Source organism: Camelus dromedarius, chromosome 8 (genome assembly GCF_036321535.1).
Source record: "Camelus dromedarius isolate mCamDro1 chromosome 8, mCamDro1.pat, whole genome shotgun sequence".
In the NCBI taxonomy this organism is placed as follows: Eukaryota; Metazoa; Chordata; class Mammalia; order Artiodactyla; family Camelidae; genus Camelus; species Camelus dromedarius.
The window spans coordinates 52,422,894-52,442,967 of NC_087443.1; the positions used below are offsets into that span (position 1 = coordinate 52,422,894).

Sequence of the window (20,074 nt, forward strand, 5' to 3'; positions counted from 1 at the left end):
GTGCAGGGTCCAAGTGTTCAATATTTTATCCTTAAATATGATGTTACCGTTAAGTATTTTGTGAATTCCCTTTATTAGGTTGAGCAAGTTCCCTTCCATTCCTTGTTTGTAAAACACTGTATCCAGTGAAATGATCACATGGTTTTTCCTCAATTCTGTCACTATGGTAAATAAAACTAATTGATTTTCAAATATTATAATAATCAACTGTATAAAAAATTCCTTTTCAAACATTGCTGGATTCAAATTGCGAATATTTTGTTGAAGACTTTCGGGACTTTTTAAAAGGGTAATTAGCTTGGAGCTTTCTTTACTTGAAATATCTTTGTCTCATTTTGGTATAAGGATAATGCTGGCTTCATAAATAGGGTTCCCTCCTCTGTTTTCTAAAATCCTATGTAATATTGGTATAATTTCACCCTTAAATGTTTGCTAAAATTCCCCAGCAAAGCTGTCTGGGTTTGGAATTTTCTTTGTGGAGAGGGCATTCATTCAATTTCTTCAAACAGATAAGGGAATATTCAAATTTTCTATTTCTTTTCATGTCTGTTTTGGTAATTTGTGTCTATCATCTAAGCTGACAAATTTACTGGTATATAATGTCTAAACAAAGATAAAGGGGACGAAGGCCAGACTTTCCTTCGGGTGAGGCTCAACTCCCGACTACACACTGACCTTGTTATTAGGAGAGTCATACCATCTGCAACCTACTGAGAGACAGGGAGTAGGTGCAGCAAACACCATAAAACTGGTGAATCCAGGGTGAAGGGTATATGGGCATTCACTGTACTATTTTTACAGCTTTTCTGTAGATTTAACATTTGTCCAAAGAGAAGTTAAATGATATATTCATATTCCATTAGCCAGTAATTTAAAGAAATAATCAGAAAAACACACACGTATTCTGCATAAGGAGTTTTATCATGGATCAAAGTTTGAAAAACACCCTAAACATCCCACAAAGAGGATTTGATAAACAACTACAGTATGACACAAAAAAACCCCAACAACAACAAAACAACAATTTTGTCAAAAGTATCCATGTGGAAAATTCTCAATACAGATAGACTATTGAAGGAAAAAGCTGTAACACTGGCTATATGACCCATTCTATATGCATGGGAAAAAGACTGCCAAAAAAAAAAAAAAAAAAAAAAGCAAAAAAAAGTAGTTGTCTCAGAGTGGTGGGATTACAGGTGAACTTGACTCTTCTCCATTCTCCTCTTCTGAATTTCTTGAAGGATGCCAGATAATCTCACCACTCTAGGGGCAACAGAAAGGAGCGCCTGTAATTGATTTAAGGGCTTATCAAGACAGGAGGCATGTGTCTGGATTAACCCCAACAAGGAGATCCTGCAGGCAGTGGTGATAACTGGCCACAAAGGAGCCCAGCAGAGTGGAAACATCAGCGGACTGGAGGAGAGGCACACAGACTCTGAGTTCTGGTCTCACCCCCTCTAAAACAGGCAAAGGTTGGGAGATTAAGTAAGATGGCACCCGTGAAAAGGTAAAGGTTCAGACAAATGTAACAGCAACTGCCTTTCTACTTTGTCCCACAAGTACATTAATGGCCTTGGTACCTATTATTACAGGAAATCCACATGGACCAATGAGATCTAGAGAGAGGGGAAAACCGCCCCAAGCCATAAAAGTTGGGGTGACTCCAGGCCTCTGGATAGGGCAGCTGCGTCATGTCACCCTGAGCACAACGCTGTGTGCACTGCATGAGTGTCCTAGGCTGGAAACTGAGGAACCAGCAGAATTTCTTCTTGAAAGGCCTTTTTGAGTCAGCTAGTAACCACGAGTAGAAAGATTATGAGCAGACAGGGAGCCAGAAGCCAGAGATGAGACAAGATATCTGCCGAACCTGCTGCTGGAGATACGGCAGGAAGATGCAAAGACTAGCTGTAGAGGAAAGAAATATTTCTTTCTACCTTAAAAATTTTCCTCCCTGTAATGCCTGGGATGAGTCTTTCTGGGTTTTGGGTCAATGACGACACTCACAGCAAGGAGTTCAGCCTCTCACACCGAGATTCCTGTTTTACGAAAGTGATCTATTCTTAAGAGTGAGACTGACCCATTTATTTGATTACATCACTACTAAATCATACTCAGATTCACTTAAAAAAAACCTCACTGCTTTCTGCATTAGGAACAATGAAAGCAAGAAACTGTCAAATCGAGATACTGAGAGGTAGGATTGAGGACTGGACACTGAAACTGTAAAAATAATACAAATGCAAACTCCAGCAGTGAAATTCAGGAGATTTATTGTAAACAGGATCACCCTGGCACTCCACCACACACTGGCTGTGTCACATGCTCTCTCTTCCACATCAACTAGTGGAAAAGAAGACTTTAAAAAAAAAGTCGCAGGCAACTAACACCTTAGTGTGTTTCACAAATCTCATGTACTGGGCACTGAGTAAAGAGCCGTATCCGGGGTAGTCTGTTATTGCTCATGGACTGCAGCTTGCACCCATTTAGATGAATCCGTTAGTATGCCCGAGTGATCCAGTGGTAGTTCTAGATCAAATCTGGAAACCAGACAATGCTGGAGCACGTTGAACAGCAATCACAGGTTTCTGGAAGACTACATGACATGCCTTTCAGATTTCTTCATGTGACTTTCTCATAAAAATGACACTGTTGATTTCAACCCCCACCCCCTTTTTAAAAAAAAGAGTTAAAAGTTATCCAATAGCACATAATTTTCCACAGAAAAGGTGTAGGTGGATCCTCCAGCGGTAGATTTAAACACTCAGGACTAGGTTTCAATCCCTCTCATATTTATTTGCAGTTTGATGAAAAGCTGCATAGTCTACAAATGCATAAAACCAGAAGTTAGTGATGACTCACACACCTTCTGATGGACAAAGACAGGCTTCGTACTAGGAAGCTCTTGAAGGTAAGGATAAAAAGACGGTTACAGCACCACATTTATCTGACGGTAGACATGGAGCCCTGCTTTCAGAAGCAGCCTCCACAGTTGTGATTATCATTCTTGCCCCAAATTCAGATTATTTGGAAAAATGGCAAATGTGAAAACTTAAGATGTGAAAAGACATGACTCTACAGAAAGAAGTCCTGGCAAACCAACTCATATGGAGGTAAAATGTCCTTTGAAAATGCCATTCTTTACTTTGCCTGAGTTAGCAGACAGCAGGGCCACTTACTGTTTCTATTATCTGTATGTTTCCAATTGCTCTTGAAGTTTATTAACAGTTAATATTTCAAAACAGCTGTTAAATCTACAGTAACAATTTCATCTAAAATATTATCTGATAAAAAAATATTCTTTAAAAGTTCACTCCAGTCACCATCTGTGTGTTCATATGTTTATATTTATATTGTCAAAAAATAACTTAATACTTAAGGCAATATTAGACTGGCAGCAAGAAGGGATTTTAGTCTCTATGGAGATCACACTATTTAAGAACCCTAAGCTTTCATTTTATACCTTCAAAAAGGTGTCTTTACACTTGTTGCCTTTTAAATTCATAATGGGGCAAACGTTTTGGTTTGTATACTGACTGCAATTTTACAGGTGTTTAGAATAGCTGATGTTGGAAAAGCATGTCACACACTCAGTGGGATCTGAAGTCGACCCTATTTGTATTTGTTAAATAAATACAGTAACATGTTGATGGGAAAAAGTGAAAATGATGGAACACTGCAAACCAACTATGAACAACAAGAATATCAATATAAGTCAATCAGAAAGAAACAAATCACAGAAATCCTGAGAAATTCAGTTTGGGACAAAATTGATGTACGGTAAGTCTGTATTTCTAGCACTGTAAATAAGTAGGATGTTCTAGAGTTTTCCAGCATTTTACTAGTTTGAATAAAAAACATGTTCAAATTTTACAAAAAGATTAAAACCATGCCTTATATAATCAGCAAGTTCACTAATAAAAGAAAATTACATTGCTTTGTTCATTATCTGCCAAATGTAATGTTCTCCATTATTTACATGAAACCATTAAGTAGAAAGCAAAATTGAGAATCAACTTTTAAAAAGATATTTACCTTGCTGTATGTTTCGAAGTCTTTTCTGTCAACCTAGGAGGCTTTTAGAAAAAAGCTAACGTATTTTTCTTCTGAGAAGTCACTATTTTACAGAATAGGGAAGAAAGATTCTATAGGAATATCATTGATCATTTTAATTATTGTTATATAAGGGACATTTCTCTTAGTAATGAAAAGAAAACTTTTAAAATATTTAAGAGGCATGTATTTTAAAAATACTCTACATCTATAAGATTTCATGATTTAATTACTTTGGATTTTTAAAAAATATTTCTACATAATGACATTTAATGACTTTTTTTTTCCTGTTTGTCTCTCTAATAGTGAACTAGAAACTATTAAAGTGGCCAAGATTGTTTTCCTAGCCCTCGGAAGACTCAGGAATGCATCCACTTGCACTTTTCCGCCTGTGGGGAATCTTCAGAGTTTTGCAGCCATGAAGTTAATATGTGGTTTCACAAGGGGAAACAGTGGCAAACCACGCTTGAACTCGGTCATGTTCTGAATCACTTCAGGCTGTAAAGGAAAAAAAAGTTTTCTCTTAGTGTATTTAGCCTAGAAAGAAGAGTGAACAGGACATCAGCCTTTTTTTTTTTTTTTTTTTGCACACACACACACTAGTTTCTACACCATATATTATATATTATGTCTGCTGATCCCTCTTCTAGGGCCAGATGGAAGATGCTTGGCTCTCCTCTGGGCACTCAATGGTGGGCAAACCGAGGTTCCAGCACTGAGGCTTTGGTGGAATGGTGTGCCCATCTGGCAAGGGCCTGCTTATACTGCCAGCTCCTCTTCCTGCAAGTAAATGCCAGCCTTTCCAGATGATTAAAATGCACAAGCACCATGGAGAAGACTGGGGACAAATGTGACTGGAGACGACACTGCAGAGTAATACAACTGTTCAAACCAGAGGCAAAGGCAGAAAAGGGCAGAGGTTGAGTCTCTGCAGCTGAAAAGGAAAAGAATGGTGGTCTGGTCTTTAAGGAAGCCCTAAAGTAGAGGCCCGAACATTTGGTGACCTGAAACCTCTAGGTCTTACGTGCCCTGGTGAACAAGCTCCTTCTAAGTAGGGAGTCCTCTAACCTCTAACAGTGCAACCTAACATGACATGTACATTTCTTACTTGTGGCAAGGCTGGTGCTTCTGACAAATTTATATCATTTTGACATGGGAATTCTCCAACCACAGGACCTACAAAAAAACAAAAGGGTTTAATGTTTTGCACTTACTGATACTAGCATACAAAAGCAACTTTCACCAAGAACAAACAAACAAAAACAAACCAGACTCAGCTCACTAAAAAACTGCACCAGGCCCACTCCATGTACTTCTTAAAGCCTCTCAGGCTGCATGCTCCCAAGGCTTTGACTGCTCGTCCTGCCTCCTATCCAGAGTCCCCAGCGATGGCTGATGGTGTTACTGTGCTTATGCAGCCTCAGCAGCAGCTGCTTTAATGCCCAAGTCTGAGCTCACTGGACCCTGAGCCTCTGGTCACATGGAAGGGCCCAGTAAAACAACTGAGAATGCCAGCGGAGTTCACGGTCATGGGGCAAACCCTGGCTAGTCAGAGACAGAAGATGGGAAGGGCTGAACGGACAAATTGCTCACCCATCCTCCCCACGTGCAGTGGTTCCACACAGCTTCTCTGGAGATGTCCTACCAGCAACTGGCCGTGTCTTCTTATAGAGCTGTCAGCCAGCTCAGCACTGTGCCATCGGGTGCTGGTACTCTCCCTCACTGCCTCATTTCCCTTTTCCTCTTATTTTTGCTTTGATAGATTAGACCCTGTTTCCAATGAGTTCACCTTCTGTGCCCCTTTACCTCCTGGTGCTCTGTAAGGGATGTGGCTATGGCATGGGACAGCTATCACGTACTTAAAAATATACTTAAAAAAAAAAAGAAGTCAATACTCAGTACTTACAAGAATCCATTTCTCTGGCAAGAACATGGACGGACACCTTATGTCTCCTCGGGGCATCTACCGCCAACATTTCCTAGGCGGGAAGAATAGCAAGGTCACCCTTTTGCCTCACTAAGGAACCTAAAATGAGGTGCTCTCTTACACCCATAAAGTATCACCTCTCACAAAGTCAGAAACAGAAAAGAGGCCTCCCTTTCTTTGCCCTCACAGTATTTCATTTAAACAAAGATTAGGAGGGTAGGCAAGAATTATTCTTAACCCCAACTTACAGATGAAAACAGTGAGCCCAAGAAGATGAAGTGCTCAAACTCCCAGGCTAGTAAGTACCTGGGCTGGGGTTAAAAACCTAGCCTAGGACTTATGGGGGTGTGACACAGGGCTGCACCTAGTGATTGTCAGCGTCTGCAGAGACAGTGGCCTGAGCTTAGTCAAGGGACAACCATAACGCCTGTTCCCCTAAGAACCTTCTCAGCTTCTGCACCAGGGCACTGCTGTGGTTCTTCACCTACCAAAAGAGAAGAAAACTAACATTCCTCAAGTCTTGCCTTGTATCAGCCTCTCTCTTATGTTAGCTCACTTGATTCTTTTTAAGCTAAGTGTTACGATGGTTCCTATTTTAGAGACTTGGATGCTAAAACACAGAGGATATGATAGACTGTAAGGATGGTCTCAGACATGAGGTCTGCTTGTCCTCTCCATCCCACCACGATGCTTGCAGGGACTCCCCTTAGTTACTGCCAAGAATGCCAGGCGTGGCAGGCTGGCAGAAGGATCCCGTGGGGAAGTGTCTCCTCCTTTTCCTTCTCCTTAGCGCTGGACCTGTATCTGCCTTTTCCAAAGGGAAAACACACCTTGTAATGAAGCTTCCCCTGATGCCTCAGCCAGAAGTATTGTTTTGTATCCTCAGAGGAAGACATTGTCAGCAAAGCTAAGCTGACTCCCGGTTATTTACAGAGCAGTTATCATATAAGTCTGGCCCTGTGCAGCTACAGTGGAAGCCCTGCTTGCAGAACAAACCTGACCACAGCTCCCGCCAGCTGGCGGAGCAGCCTCTTTCAGCAGCTTAGTCCAGGTTTGCCTCCAGTAACGTGCAGTGCCTCATCTGAGAGCATTGTACTTACTGGAGTAAAAAAGTAAAGGTTGGCTTCCAAAGATCCGTTCTAGATCCCTTTTCACCCAAACTTTCACTGCTCTCTTAAGCTGTATTGGTAACAGTCGAACACCCTCTTCAGTTTGAGACTGTTCAATTTCCTGACCATCTTAGGACAATCCCCATTTTTCTAAAAACCAATGAACCAACCAACAGACTCACTGCTTTTTCTTCCAAACTGTATTCTGAGGAACACTAGAGTCTTAGGAGATATTTACAGATATTCTGTGCAAAAAAGAGGACCCATAGTGAAATCATCTTATGAAATATTTTGTTAATCGAAACTATACAAATGCTGGGCTAAAGAAATCTTGACTATGCAGCTTCTTAGAACTTTTAAACAGCTAACAAGCTCTGTGATTCTCCAAGCTTGGGAATAAAGAGTGAGGTCATTCCCAAACTACATGGTCACGAAACCCTTTTTCCTAGGTACCCCTTATCTTGTAGAACACAAGTGTACCACAGAACATAGCTACGGAAATGCTGTCCTAGATTTAGCTTAAGCTTGGTAATAAATACTCTTATTTTTTATGACAAGAAAGAGTCAGTCTTATAACTACTATTTTCACAAATTTAGTAATCTGGTACCACTTGTAACTTCAAATAAATGTTAGAATTTGTGGAAGGAAAGACAAATCTTCATTTCTTCTGGAAACATTACAGTAAGTTATGTTAAAACATCATTCTTTTCGAACATATATAACTAATAATGCTTTAAAATGGATGTCTTAAGAACCCAAAAGAGCTGAACATGAATACCCTCTTTTGTAGGCAACTGAGAACAGATAACTAACCTCACAAAGTTTAACAGTCTTAAGTAGTAAATCAACACAACTAAAACTTACTTTATAACATCAAGGAGGAAAATATACTCTGATTTAAAGCATGCTGATTAAAACATTTAAAATCACTGGGATTGAGTATTACTAATAAAGAGATAACAACAATAAAGGCTATTTATTAAATGCTACTAAGTGCCAACCACTTTACATACTTCATGTCAACAAATTCTCCAATTAATCTCTATTTTGTAAATAAGGAAGCTTAAGTAACTTGGCCAGGGTCACAGAGCTAGCTAGTTGGTGATGGGGCTGAGCCCTAAGTCTGTGTTCAGAAACCATATATGCTCCGGCTGCTGCCCCACAGGTAAGAGAACCTTGGAAGTAGCTGAGGTCACTGAGTGAGGCTGGCTGGCGGAGAGCCAGGCGGCGGGCGTGCGTCCTGGAGCACAGCTCCTGCACCTCTCTGCCCCTCACAGACCTACCGCAGAGCTCTCTTCATAGACACACAGAGTACCTGGCCTTATACTTCATATCAGAATCTTGTCTCGTATATTTTTTTATTAAAAAATGTGTGTTTATTACATACATAGATATTTTAAAATAGATTATTTTTTAAAGCAGTTTGGGTTCACAGCAAAACTGAGTGGAAGGCTCACAGATTTCCCACATACCCACTGCCCCTTTACAGGTCTAGCCTCCCCCTTATCAAAATATATGTATTTTTAAAAGACTATCACTGCCAGAGCAAGACTAGTTTAGATGAGACTGTCTTCCCCTACACAATGCAAGGGAGCCATGAGGTAAAGAAAATGGTAACGTGCCCAGCCAACCACTTCCATAGCCAACATGACTCACATCCCATTGCTGAGAAAGGTACATTCAAAATGCTGCATTTTACTGTCAGATTTTAAGCCTAAAATTGCTGTTGTCTCTCTTTTCTTATTGCTAAGGCATTACTGGCTATATTAATATTTGTTTCCACATACAGAATCCAGCAGCCTTGTTCTGCAGAGGATCTGGGGGAAGAAGTCTAAGTAACTGGTAGACGGTGCAAGGTATCCTTTTCCTCTAGGAAACTATCAGCACCCGCAGGTCAGGGACTATTTCCTTTCCCTCACTCTCCCACATAGCGGCAACAGCGGTGGATTAGATGTGATTAGCCTTTACTGTACAACTAACTTGACAAAATCATCCTAATGAGAACTGCAAGTATTGACCCTCATATGAGCACTTACATTCCTGAAAAATGACAATGTAAGGCAGATGATATCCCTCCAAAGTGATGTTAGCACAAGGCAGGGCTGAGTTCCTGATCAAACAACTGGTGCCTAATAAATCAGGTATGAACCAGGAGAAGTGGCTAAGGATGCTAGATAGGGTATAATTCTAAGGCACAGTGGTAATTACAGACTATAATTATGCTCCTTGTCCTACAAAATAATAGACATAGAAGTATTTTACACAAGTTAGAGGCCCTAATACATTACAAACAATACATGTTAATACTTTAGGTACAACTCTACTGCAGTGTAAGTTTTTAATTTCTGCACTTAGCATGCTTATTACATATTATATGCCCACTTAAAATTTTTGCTACTCTTAGAATTTTGTTATAGGTGGGGAAATTTTAGATGGTGTAAACCACTTAAAGCTGTACTGGGAAAACTTTAATGGTGGTGTCTCTCTTTCTTCTTGATAATGTTCTCAGTGAGCATAGGCATTTAAAATTCACAAGATCTTGGAACACAGTTCAAAGGTGAGTAATCAGTTATTTAAAAAAAGAGCCACAGTGGCACCTAAATGGGTGAAGATGATTAACAGCTGTCAGAGACTGGAAAATAATCTGATTCTCAAGTTTTATTTGTTTTCTATGCTCTTTCTTCCCCCCAGAAGCTCAGCAGTGTTCTTTGTGGGCTGGGGTGGGTAACAGAGAGAAGAAACAAAAGGGTAACCTAGGTGAGATCTGGGAAGCCAGGAAGGACTGTTATAGTCCTCAGTCCAGTGAGAGAGGAAAACAGTACTGGGTTCAATAGAAACTGTCTATTTTTTTCTAACACTAATATGTGTCAACAATCCTTACATCCATAAAAGTGCCTTCACAAATCCTGCCTGAATAGGTTCAAACCAGGAACACACAGCACAGTGCATACAGGAGTTTCTTACCAATTAAAATCTAAATATGCAAATTGAACTTACCTTATAGAATTTGATAATATCTTCCTTGGTAAGTGTCTTTAAATATGCAACTTCTGTATTATCTGAAAAAGTAATTGAACAGGAATTTACCAATATTTCCATTTTAAGTAGCTCAGAATACCACACTAAATGACAATATACTTTACTCCAACACTCTTAAGTATCCATCTTTTTAAGTGATCATATGCTTCTGCAAGTAGTAAGGGAATAAATTTCAAGTAAAAAGCAAGAGGTTATCCTGGCTCTCTACCTAACAAGCTGCTGGATTTGGGGATAGTCACTTCAACTTTTCTGAACTTCAGTTTCCTCATCGGGAAATTGGAGGTAACAACTACTTAACTGATAGTACCATGATGCTAGGGCAGATGGGAAGTGCTCAATAAGTGGCAGGTACTATTATTAATAGTGAGTGGGCCCAACTGCAGAAAATTACAGGTAAGAAAATGGAGGCTCAAAAAAGGTGACTTGGCTGAGATCTCTGTCTCGTTGGTGTCAGAATGAGAACACGACCCAACTCTCCTGACTTCTAGGGTAGCCGAACATACTCCATCATTAATCTCGGCTCTAAGAAAGGCGAAAGGAAGCTGACAAGCAGGAGACTTTGGGGAGCACAGCTCTCCCAAATCTATAAGCACTGACAGATTTTTGGAGATCCCGAAAGGCAAATGTTTGAACCCTGTGCCTCTAGGACAGCACTCGCCCCATGACAGTTCAGTCTGCACATTCTCCATTTAGTGTTATGAGAAATAGATACCTACACATCTGTGCTCAGAACCTTCATACTGATTGAACACAAAAAGTGAAATCGGACTTATTATTAGTGCATTATTATGAGGCACAGATAGATCCAGCTCCATTTTTAGAGAAAAAAGAAAGATAAAGTTTCTAATGGAAAAGTGCTGTTATGTTAAATAACGGTTTTAGAAGTGCTATGCCCCTACCCCCCTCCCAAATCATACCGGAACATCACCTACAAAATGAATACCATTATGTAGAATGGCATCAATGCCCTCAAATGTTTCACTTACCCACCATGAATGCTGGGGGCCTTAATTTTGCCTTACCTCTGTCAAAATTGTACTGCTGGGAGATGATTTCCCCCCAGTATTTAGCACACTCTGCAGACAGTTTCTTTGGTTTATCTAGTCGACGAATCGCCAATGCCTGAATGTGTTTTTGGAAGGCCTCTTCTGTCATGTCCTCTATGGACTTTTCCATGGCAATTAAGAAAGCTTCCACTCTGCTTTCTAGGTAGTGAGGTGGCTTTTCTGACTGGATGATGAATCTTAAGCCCTGTATACCATTGGCTCGGCGTGGCCCACTGAAGACGATGTAGCCTGAAACACAAACACCCACAGTCAGGACTTGGGCATTTCAGACATGGGTCATTTATAATCTTTCAAAAATTATTCTGTCAGAGCAAATAAAATCCACTTTAGAGGTTTATATTATTCACCTCTGAAGAAATGAACAATTAAAAATATCTTCAGTTCCTAAGAATAGAGCAGAAGAGCTCTCTCAATAATTAGAAAGTTGGAGATAACACTTTCTTCTTAAAAAAACAAAAAACAAAACCCCTATTCTTCATTCAAACTCAACAACCCCAAGCTCCTCACTGTCTGTGAGTTAATCCCCTTCTATCCATGTTAAAGTTATTCTCATCCCTATGAAATGCTGGACCCATTTTCATCCCCTAACCATTGTCCTAGCTCAGTTTCCTTTCACATCCACGTTCCTTAAGTGAACTCGCCTCTGCTGCTGCGTTTCTTGTTAGATAACCCACTCCCAGACCAGCTCCATTCAGACTGCAGATCTTTAGAGACCACGTAACTGAAGGTTGTACTTCCACTGTCATCTTGTGACCTCACACACTACCTCCCATCAACATCTTTCCTAAACTGAGCTTGAGGCTTGCCTCCTCCAGCTAATCTGCCCAGAACCACTCCTCACTACATTCAGCAAAGCCTTCAGAGTTGGAACACTCTTAGTATAGCATTTACCACACTATACTATAATTACTCCTTTACAGGTCTGCCTTCCTGATTAGACTGTGAGCAATTTGAAGGGAAGGACCATCCACAATTTATTCATTTTCACTGTCCAGCATCGAGCATGGTGATTGTTTAAAAAGAAGATTGTTACTTGGGGAGACTCACCCAAATTCTTTTTCACTGACTCTTCAAAGTATATTACTGGGGCTTCTTTCTTTCCTTAACTGATCAAACCTGCCAGGATCTCCACAGATTTTAAAAGTGCCTACAATTCTGCCTGAAACATTTCCTCAACAGGCACTTACTGAGTACCTTCTATGTGTCCCATGCTTGGGATACAAAGATGAATAAAAGAAAATACCTGCCCCTACAGGGAACCCAAAATTCAGTAAATCTAAGCTTCTCTGGATGGCGTGCCTCCCACCTTGCCACCTGTAACAGTCTTCCCTTAACATCCTCTCTCCCCTACCCAAAATGACCTCTTTATTGACATGTATGTAATGTGAACACACTGTCAGCTCCTTAAGAATTGCTCTAATGCCCATAAGATATTAACTGCTTATCTTCTAGAGGTTCCCCACAAACAAGGCTTTCACAAGTCTTTCTGAGCAGAGCATGCCTGAACCACCATGCTAGGGGAGGGTACATGCAGAGAATGTTCTCGAGGACAAGGTCTGTGCTATCTTGCTGCCCACTGCTTCCCCCTCACCCAGCTGCTCCTTGGTGCGCAGGGTGTTGAAGCAGGGCTCAGAGATGATCTGACAGAAGAGCTCCAGAAACATATTCTCCGAGGTGCTCTGCATGTCTGTCTGGTAGTATATCTCGATGCCACAGTTATTGTGAACTTCATTCCTCTGCTGATAAACAAACCATCCTCCTAGGAAATTTCAAGAAGAGAGGAAAACGTTCAAAAACGTACAGTTTAATAAAGTTCATGCTTTGTTTGGCTGTTTGAACTTGTTCAATTTGGTTGGTGTCTTTTGGCAGTTCCAAACAGCAATTAATCTATTAAGAATGTGAAACTTAACCCAAGAGAATCCTAACATACTGATCTATACTTGCGGCCCTCAATAAACACTCACTGACTTTAAAGGGCAAAAAAACTTACAAAAAAAATTTTATGACTATGTGTGAATGCTAAATGAGAGCCATAGTTAATGAAATGTACAACATAGTTTACATACTAGATTAGAACTAGCTAATATGTGTAAGAATCTCAACAGAAATACCATCTATGTTTTAAGAACCATACAAAACAATTTTTTAGATTAGTAGTTGTGCCTTTATTACCTATTTAGCATTTTATTCCCCATATTGATTACCAACACCCACACTAAAGGTCACTTCACAAATTCACACGAATGTGTACAATGCTTAGAGCTGACTTAGCCTAACATCTCACTTTAGAGACGAGGAAACTAAGACCCTGAGAAGCGGGGTGACTTGTCCAAGGACACAAAGTCAGATGGTGGAGCGAGCTAAGACTAAAACTCAGATATGCTGAGTTTTAGTATTCCACGCTTTATAATCTGTTAACTATTTCATGAGCAGTAAATGTGCCTAAGCAAACGCACAGTGCTTACTTAGTATTTAGTATTATGTAAGACACACAAATAAGACTTCTCAGACACAGCAGTAAATGCTACACTTGCTCACTTTCATGAATGATGATTTAGACAGACATCAACAGTAAAGGGAGGCAGAGAAGCCTGGAGTTGTATTTTGTCTATTTACTTTTCTGACCAGGTCCAAGTCTGATCAATAGTCGAGCTTCCTGATTGCATACTGGCAGCACTAAGTTCCTTCATCAGAACAGGATGGGGAACACAGGATCTCAGTCTGTCTCCCCCACACACTTCCAGCCTTTTCATACATATCCCAAAATGTCTCCTTCTTCACAATGCCTGAAGTTTTCCTTTTTAAACTGTAAATACTGTCCCATGGAGAGGAACAACTAATAGCGAAGAACTATTTAAGACATTCACATCTGATCAGTTGGCTAAATTAGAATGATTTCCTAAAACCTAGCATTTGGAAGTAAACTGAGTCATTTTTGAGCATAGGGCAGTTTGTGAGGGCCCTTGGGGGACAAAAAGAGACAGCCATAGAAGAGAGAGAAAGCAGGAAGTGTAGTAAAAAGAGTCACTGTGAAAGATAGACCTCACTTTGAAATTTTGTTTCCAGACTGTCTCCACTTTTCCTGATAATCAAATTCTATGGTTTCTGAATGGCAGCAGTTCCTGATTCTTCCTCTCTGCCACGTGGCAGTGACTGGGAACAAACAGAAGTTTGAAATGAACCATTACCAGGTCTGTGACGAGTAGCCACACAGAACAGCAACGCTGTGCTCACGGTGACTTTGAGCATTCAACAAGGACATCCTGAGGTAGTGCTATGTCCGAGCTGCTTTAGTAGCTACTCCAAGGAGCCAGACACAGATCCCTGCCTTAAGAAATGAATAGCCTAACAAGAGAGATGTAGATGTACTTCAGTTCCAATGCAGAGAAGAAATGCTGCGTAGCTTAAATAAGGAAAAGTTCAGAAAACCTATGCTGGGAGGTCAGAAGAAGAAGTGATTACTTTTAGGAAAAGTTCAGTGGAGTAGGTAGCTTATAAAACAGGCCTGGAAGGATGAACAGGGTGTAGGATGAACAGGGTCCATGAGGAAGGGCGTGTGGCATGGAGGGAGCACTATTTCAGTAAAACAGCTGGGGAAAAAACAGCTGGGTAAACCAGCTGGGGAAAAAAGCACAGAACACGCATGCATGGGGAACAGCTGACAATCAAGTGTGGCTTGAAAAAAAAAAAATCAATGTTTCTCATTCCTGTACTTTCCACTATACAATTTTGAACAATACTGAAAATGCTTAATGAGTTTTATACTAAAAGAAATCACTGTTACTGCAGAAGTAATCCAGCATTGCAAACTCTAGTATGCTACTGACAATTCTTTTTTATTTTTACTTTTGGTGGGGGGAGGTTATTAGGTTTATTTATTTACTTACTTACTTATTTTGGTGGAGGCACTGGGGATTGAACCCAGGACCTCATGCATGCTAGGCACACATACTACCACTAAGCTATACCCTCCTCTCTGTTATTAACAATTCTTTATGTTAATTCTTTACAAATATGGATATAATGAATACATGTTGCTATCTGTACCTGTGAGTCTTCTGCCAAAGATTCCTATGGGCTTCTAATTAAATATTATGATTCTCATTTCCATTTTTTATAAACAAATTTTATTTCGAGCTCCACAGCAACATTTCTTTAGCTTTATGATTTTTTACTTTCTAACTCCTCTACGTTCAATTACCAGCCAATTCTAGTAACCAGTCTCTTCAAAATAACTACTTCCAGTTTCACCTCTTTAGCCCTCCTATAAATAATTTTCTGACGGAATTCTCTACCTTCAACATACTTCTTAAAATAGTAGAGGATCCCAGTAGATCTTTACCACAAAACTATACATTATCATCCAAGTGAATTCAACCCACCTGTAATCACACAATATTATGTCAAAGTAGTTCATTATCAGAGTTATAACATTTCCACTTACTGTCAGGGAGCTGAACTTCTCTGTACCGAACCAGCTGACTTGGAAGAAGAGGTTTTGTATGAGCATGCTCAATAAGGGTGTCTTCAACCATCTGCATAATTCCTAATGCAGCCTGTGGAAAGAAAGAGGTCAAAGCAGCCCATGCAAAGAAAGAGGTCACAGCAGCCCATGCAATATGAAAACAACACGCTTGTGAAATAAAAGTGGATTTTTAAATTTTAAATACATTTGATCCTATTCAAATGGATAAAAATTGAACTTGTCAATTTGCAATATAGTCAGTATGGTAGGGGTGAAGAGAAACAGAGACCCAGACAGTCATCAGCACTGATCTTGATGCTGGAGCGGTACTGGTGATAAGAAGTTGGTCCCAAGTGACTGACCATCATCTCAGACAGCTGGGGTTACAGCAAAGCAAAGGAGGTCAGCGTAAAGCTTTATTTTTAATAAAACGGACCTTGGTAAGAACCTTGTCTGGGCCACTTATTAGCACCTGACCTTGCATACTGTTTTGGAGGCAATACAGCAAAGTGGTACAGAGTGTGGGCTCTTGAGACAGATGACAACAGGAATTCTGGAATCTTTCCATGTTCTAAACTTCTGGTATGTACTATTTAATTTAATCCTTATAGGTCTAATTTTATAGATAAAGAAACTAAGCAAGAGAGATGAACGCATTCAGAGGATTACATAACTAGTAGGTGGCAGAGTCAGGATCTGAATCTAGGCTATCTAATTCCTTACCATGTACTCCTATCCACTACACAGTTCAGCTTCCTACAGAGTAGGGATGCTTATTCCCATTTCCTCCAGTGATTGCACAAGGCAGGCAACAACACAGGAGATAGCCGTAAAAGTAGGTCCATAGTTACCCATGACCATTCTGCTTTCCCATGCCCTCTCCTACCTTCCTCCATAGAGCAGAGAAGGCTGAGTCAACGCTAATGTGCTTACACAACCACACAGTGGTGGTTAGTGGTCTTAGACCGACTAGGGTAAAAATTTTCTCTTGGACTGAGCCATAAAAGATTGCTAAAACCTCAGCCACCTACCTGCTTTGTTATGTTCCCATGGAGAAGGGCTTCAATGTGCAGCCGTGACAGGAGCTGAGGTATGAAGGCCTTAAGGCGAGGAAGGGTGACATCTGTAAACAGATGTAAGAAATAGTAAGCTCTACCTATGAAGTTTTTTTTTTTAAAAAACAAAAAATAAAAAAAACTTTGAGATAATTTGAAACTTACAAGAGTTGCAAAAATAGTGCAGAGTTCCTGTATTCTTTTCACTTACATTTCTCTAACGTTAACATCTTTCACAGCCTAGTACAATGATCCAAACTAAGAAATTAACACTGGTACAATACTATTAACTAAAATATAGACTTTATTTGGATTTCAGTTTTTCCACTAATATCCCTTTACTGTTCCAAGATCTAATCCATGAACCTGCCTTGCATTTAGTGGTCATGTGTCCTTAGTTTCCTCCAATCTGTAACAGTTTCTTGTTCCTTCCTGATCTTTCATGACCTTACGATTTTCGAACAGTACTTCTCAGTTATTTTACAGAATGTCCTCTATTTGGGTTAGTCTAGTGTTTTCTCATGATTAAACTGAGCTTATGTATTCCTAGGAAGACTACCACAGAGGTAATGTGTCTTTCTCAGGGTATCACATTGGGGGCACATGATGCTGACATGCCGTACGTAGTACTAGTGATGTTAATACAGATCACGTGGCTAAGGTGCTATCTGCCAGATGTCTGTACTGAAATGACAGTGTACTGTTTTCATCTTTTGGTTATAAGTAAGTCACTCATGCGTACTCTACTAGCACTTAGGAAAAGCCACCTACCCCTCAATGGCTACTTTTCCCACTGTAATTTTTAAATATTTATTTTGGGGGAAATACTTTGAGTCCATACAAATATCCTGTCCCTTCTTAACTTTTACCCACTAATTCTAGCATCCAGTGGTGGATATTGCCTGTATCAATTATTATCATGGAATTCCAATAGTGAGTTTTCTATTCCCCTAGTTACTTTTACAGGCATTGATTTAATTCTTCAGTTAAGAAGAGTTGTCTCTTCTCTACTAGAACACCATACTAATAAACGCTATAATGGATGTTAAAATTAGTAACTGAAATTTAAAGACAGGCATGGGAAGGAAATTAACAAGTGCTTACTATGCATCAGGCATTTTATAAATGTTATAAACTATCAAGTATGTGCTATTAAACCTGTTTTAAAGATGAGAAAACTAAAGTTAAAAAAATTTAAGCTTCCTGTCCAAAGTCAGCAAGCCAGTAAGTCACAGAGCTGCATCTGATCCTTAGTCTAATTTGAAAGTGCACACTGTTTCCACTCACTGCACTGTGCAAGGAGCCCCCTTTACTAGAGACTCTCAGTACTCTCTGCAGACCTCTATCACAACACCTAGTCTCTCTGCCTCTACAAAAAGAATCTGTTTACACTTATGCACCTGAAATCTAATGCCTGGTGCATAGCACGCAGTCAGAAAATGCTGTTAGACCACACTGAACTCCAAGGTTCTTGCTACGCTGGCACTTGGATAGCTGACTGACTGAGAATCACATGGGAGCCAGCCTCTCACACTGAGCTATCTCCAGATTAAGCCATGTTGGCTCTACTGGATTATTGTGTGTGTGTATGTGTATCTCAAAACAGAATGATCATTTATTAGAGTAGAAAATGTCAACAAAAAAGTGCTGACTTTCTGTTTATAAAACACATTTTAGGAAGGCTTCACATACCTATGAGATACTTTAGAGCTTTTTCTGCTTAAAATTCATATACCATCTGACCCAGAATCTAATAAAAGGGGGAGAAACCCCCAAACTTCTGATTTTTGATCATGCTGCATGCAGGTTTAATTGCTCAAAAATATATTTTAGATCAATTCTTTGGTATTTTTTAAAAAGGTAAAATTTTTGCTATTAACCAGATATGACTCATAACCATTTTGCAAAGAAAGGTATATTAACTGTCCAGATTAAAAATGCATTTGATCTAGTTAATGAATTTTATATTATATGTGCCTACCCAATGCCTGAAGCAACCAATAAAATAATAGTTTTCAATACTGTGTTCTTGATTTGTTACTGAAGACATCAAAGGTGTAGTGATACATAATAAATAAGGACTTGTCATAAAAGATCACCAAAAATTCAATAGTATTCTTTTTTCTTATTGCTGAGCATGTAGGAAGAAAGATTAACTGGTAAAGCAACGCTGAGAAATGGAAAAGATAAAACACTAATAAAGGGTGATATCAGTCTACATTCTTTCCCCAAAAACAACCCTGAATTTAATTTCATTCCATTGAATAGGCATTCACTATACTAAATACTAAATAAAGAAGATAAAAGGAAAGTATAATCACTGCCCTCGAATTTAGGGCTTTCAAGCAAAACCTCTGAAAACTATATCAAGGATTTTAGGAAAAAAGCAACAAAAGATGACTCTTTAGGCTTTACATATTTTCCATTTTTTAACCAAACTGAACAGATCTAAAAATGCCTAAGCATTCTTCCTGTGTGACTTTCCAGCTCAGCCTTTTTCCTTTTCTGAAAACTTTAATATTAACAAGGTTAAGTGCTTGGTTCAAAACATTCAGTCATCTGCAAGGAACTATGAATAGTAGTAACTGATTGTTATGGGTCTAGGTTGAAAATAGCAAATGTGGTAAAACTGCCTGAACACAAAAGTCACTTCAAAGGCCACACTGTTTTTGTCAGAAAAAGTATGCACAGCTGGCTTTAACAGATTACAGGTTATCAGAAAACATAAACCCTAGATAACAGGATAAACCAAAATGATTTTGGGAAAAAAAAAAAAAAAAAGAAGAAGAAGAAACCATCGGGTTCTATGTAGAATCTCACCATCCAGGGCTTCCTTTAATTCATCTTTAGTCCAGGCCACTTCAGTCATCAGCAAGCGGAGGTAGTACATGGCGTGCTGGTGAGGCTGTTCAGCTCGGAAATTGTTAAGAGATCGCATATACTAGTGAAGGGAGACATGGGTTCATTAATGTTATCAATCCTTTTCAAATCATTTCAAAAGAGCAGCTATAATCAAACTTCATTTTGCATAAATCCTATGTTGCTGGAATGCAGAGATACCTGCTTCTTGCTCCTCTTTGTAAATTTTCGTATTATGTAATTTAGAATGGGACTTACTCTTGTCCCCTCTCTGATCCTTAAACTAAAGAGTCTGCTTTTACTTTGTCCAGGCTGTTGCTTTATCCCCAGCATCTGACATGTACTCTAAGTATCTTCACTATGGGACCCCTTTTATTCCTCAGAAAGTTATCCTGAGTTTTCAGGACCTCCATCTCTTGGCATTCTTTAATTCTTCACCATAAAGTCATCCCAAAAGTCTCTCTAAACAAGCAACATGGATATGTATGTGTATGTATATGTG

The 20,074-nt window shown here is 39.5% G+C and overlaps 1 protein-coding gene across 3 annotated transcripts in view; it reads right to left on the reverse strand.

The window, feature by feature from the left end:
• Positions 1-902: 902 nt before the first annotated feature.
• IDE (insulin degrading enzyme) overlaps positions 903-20,074 on the reverse strand; it is a 90,462-nt gene continuing 71,290 nt past the window's right edge. For 2 of the 3 annotated variants that reach the window (XM_031461386.2, XM_010974287.3), the window contains exons 17-25: positions 19,534-19,654; positions 16,690-16,781; positions 15,638-15,749; positions 12,785-12,952; positions 11,149-11,421; positions 10,085-10,146; positions 5,957-6,029; positions 5,159-5,226; positions 2,254-4,548 (exon numbers count right to left, since the gene is read on the reverse strand). In XM_031461386.2, coding sequence (XP_031317246.2) covers positions 4,453-4,548; positions 5,159-5,226; positions 5,957-6,029; positions 10,085-10,146; positions 11,149-11,421; positions 12,785-12,952; positions 15,638-15,749; positions 16,690-16,781; positions 19,534-19,654 — 1,065 coding nt within the window. In that variant the 3' untranslated portion in view covers positions 2,254-4,452. Of the gene's footprint in view, positions 1,264-2,253; positions 4,549-5,158; positions 5,227-5,956; positions 6,030-10,084; positions 10,147-11,148; positions 11,422-12,784; positions 12,953-15,637; positions 15,750-16,689; positions 16,782-19,533; positions 19,655-20,074 lie in introns of those variants that run through there. The other variant, XR_010381955.1, reaches the window with a different exon arrangement.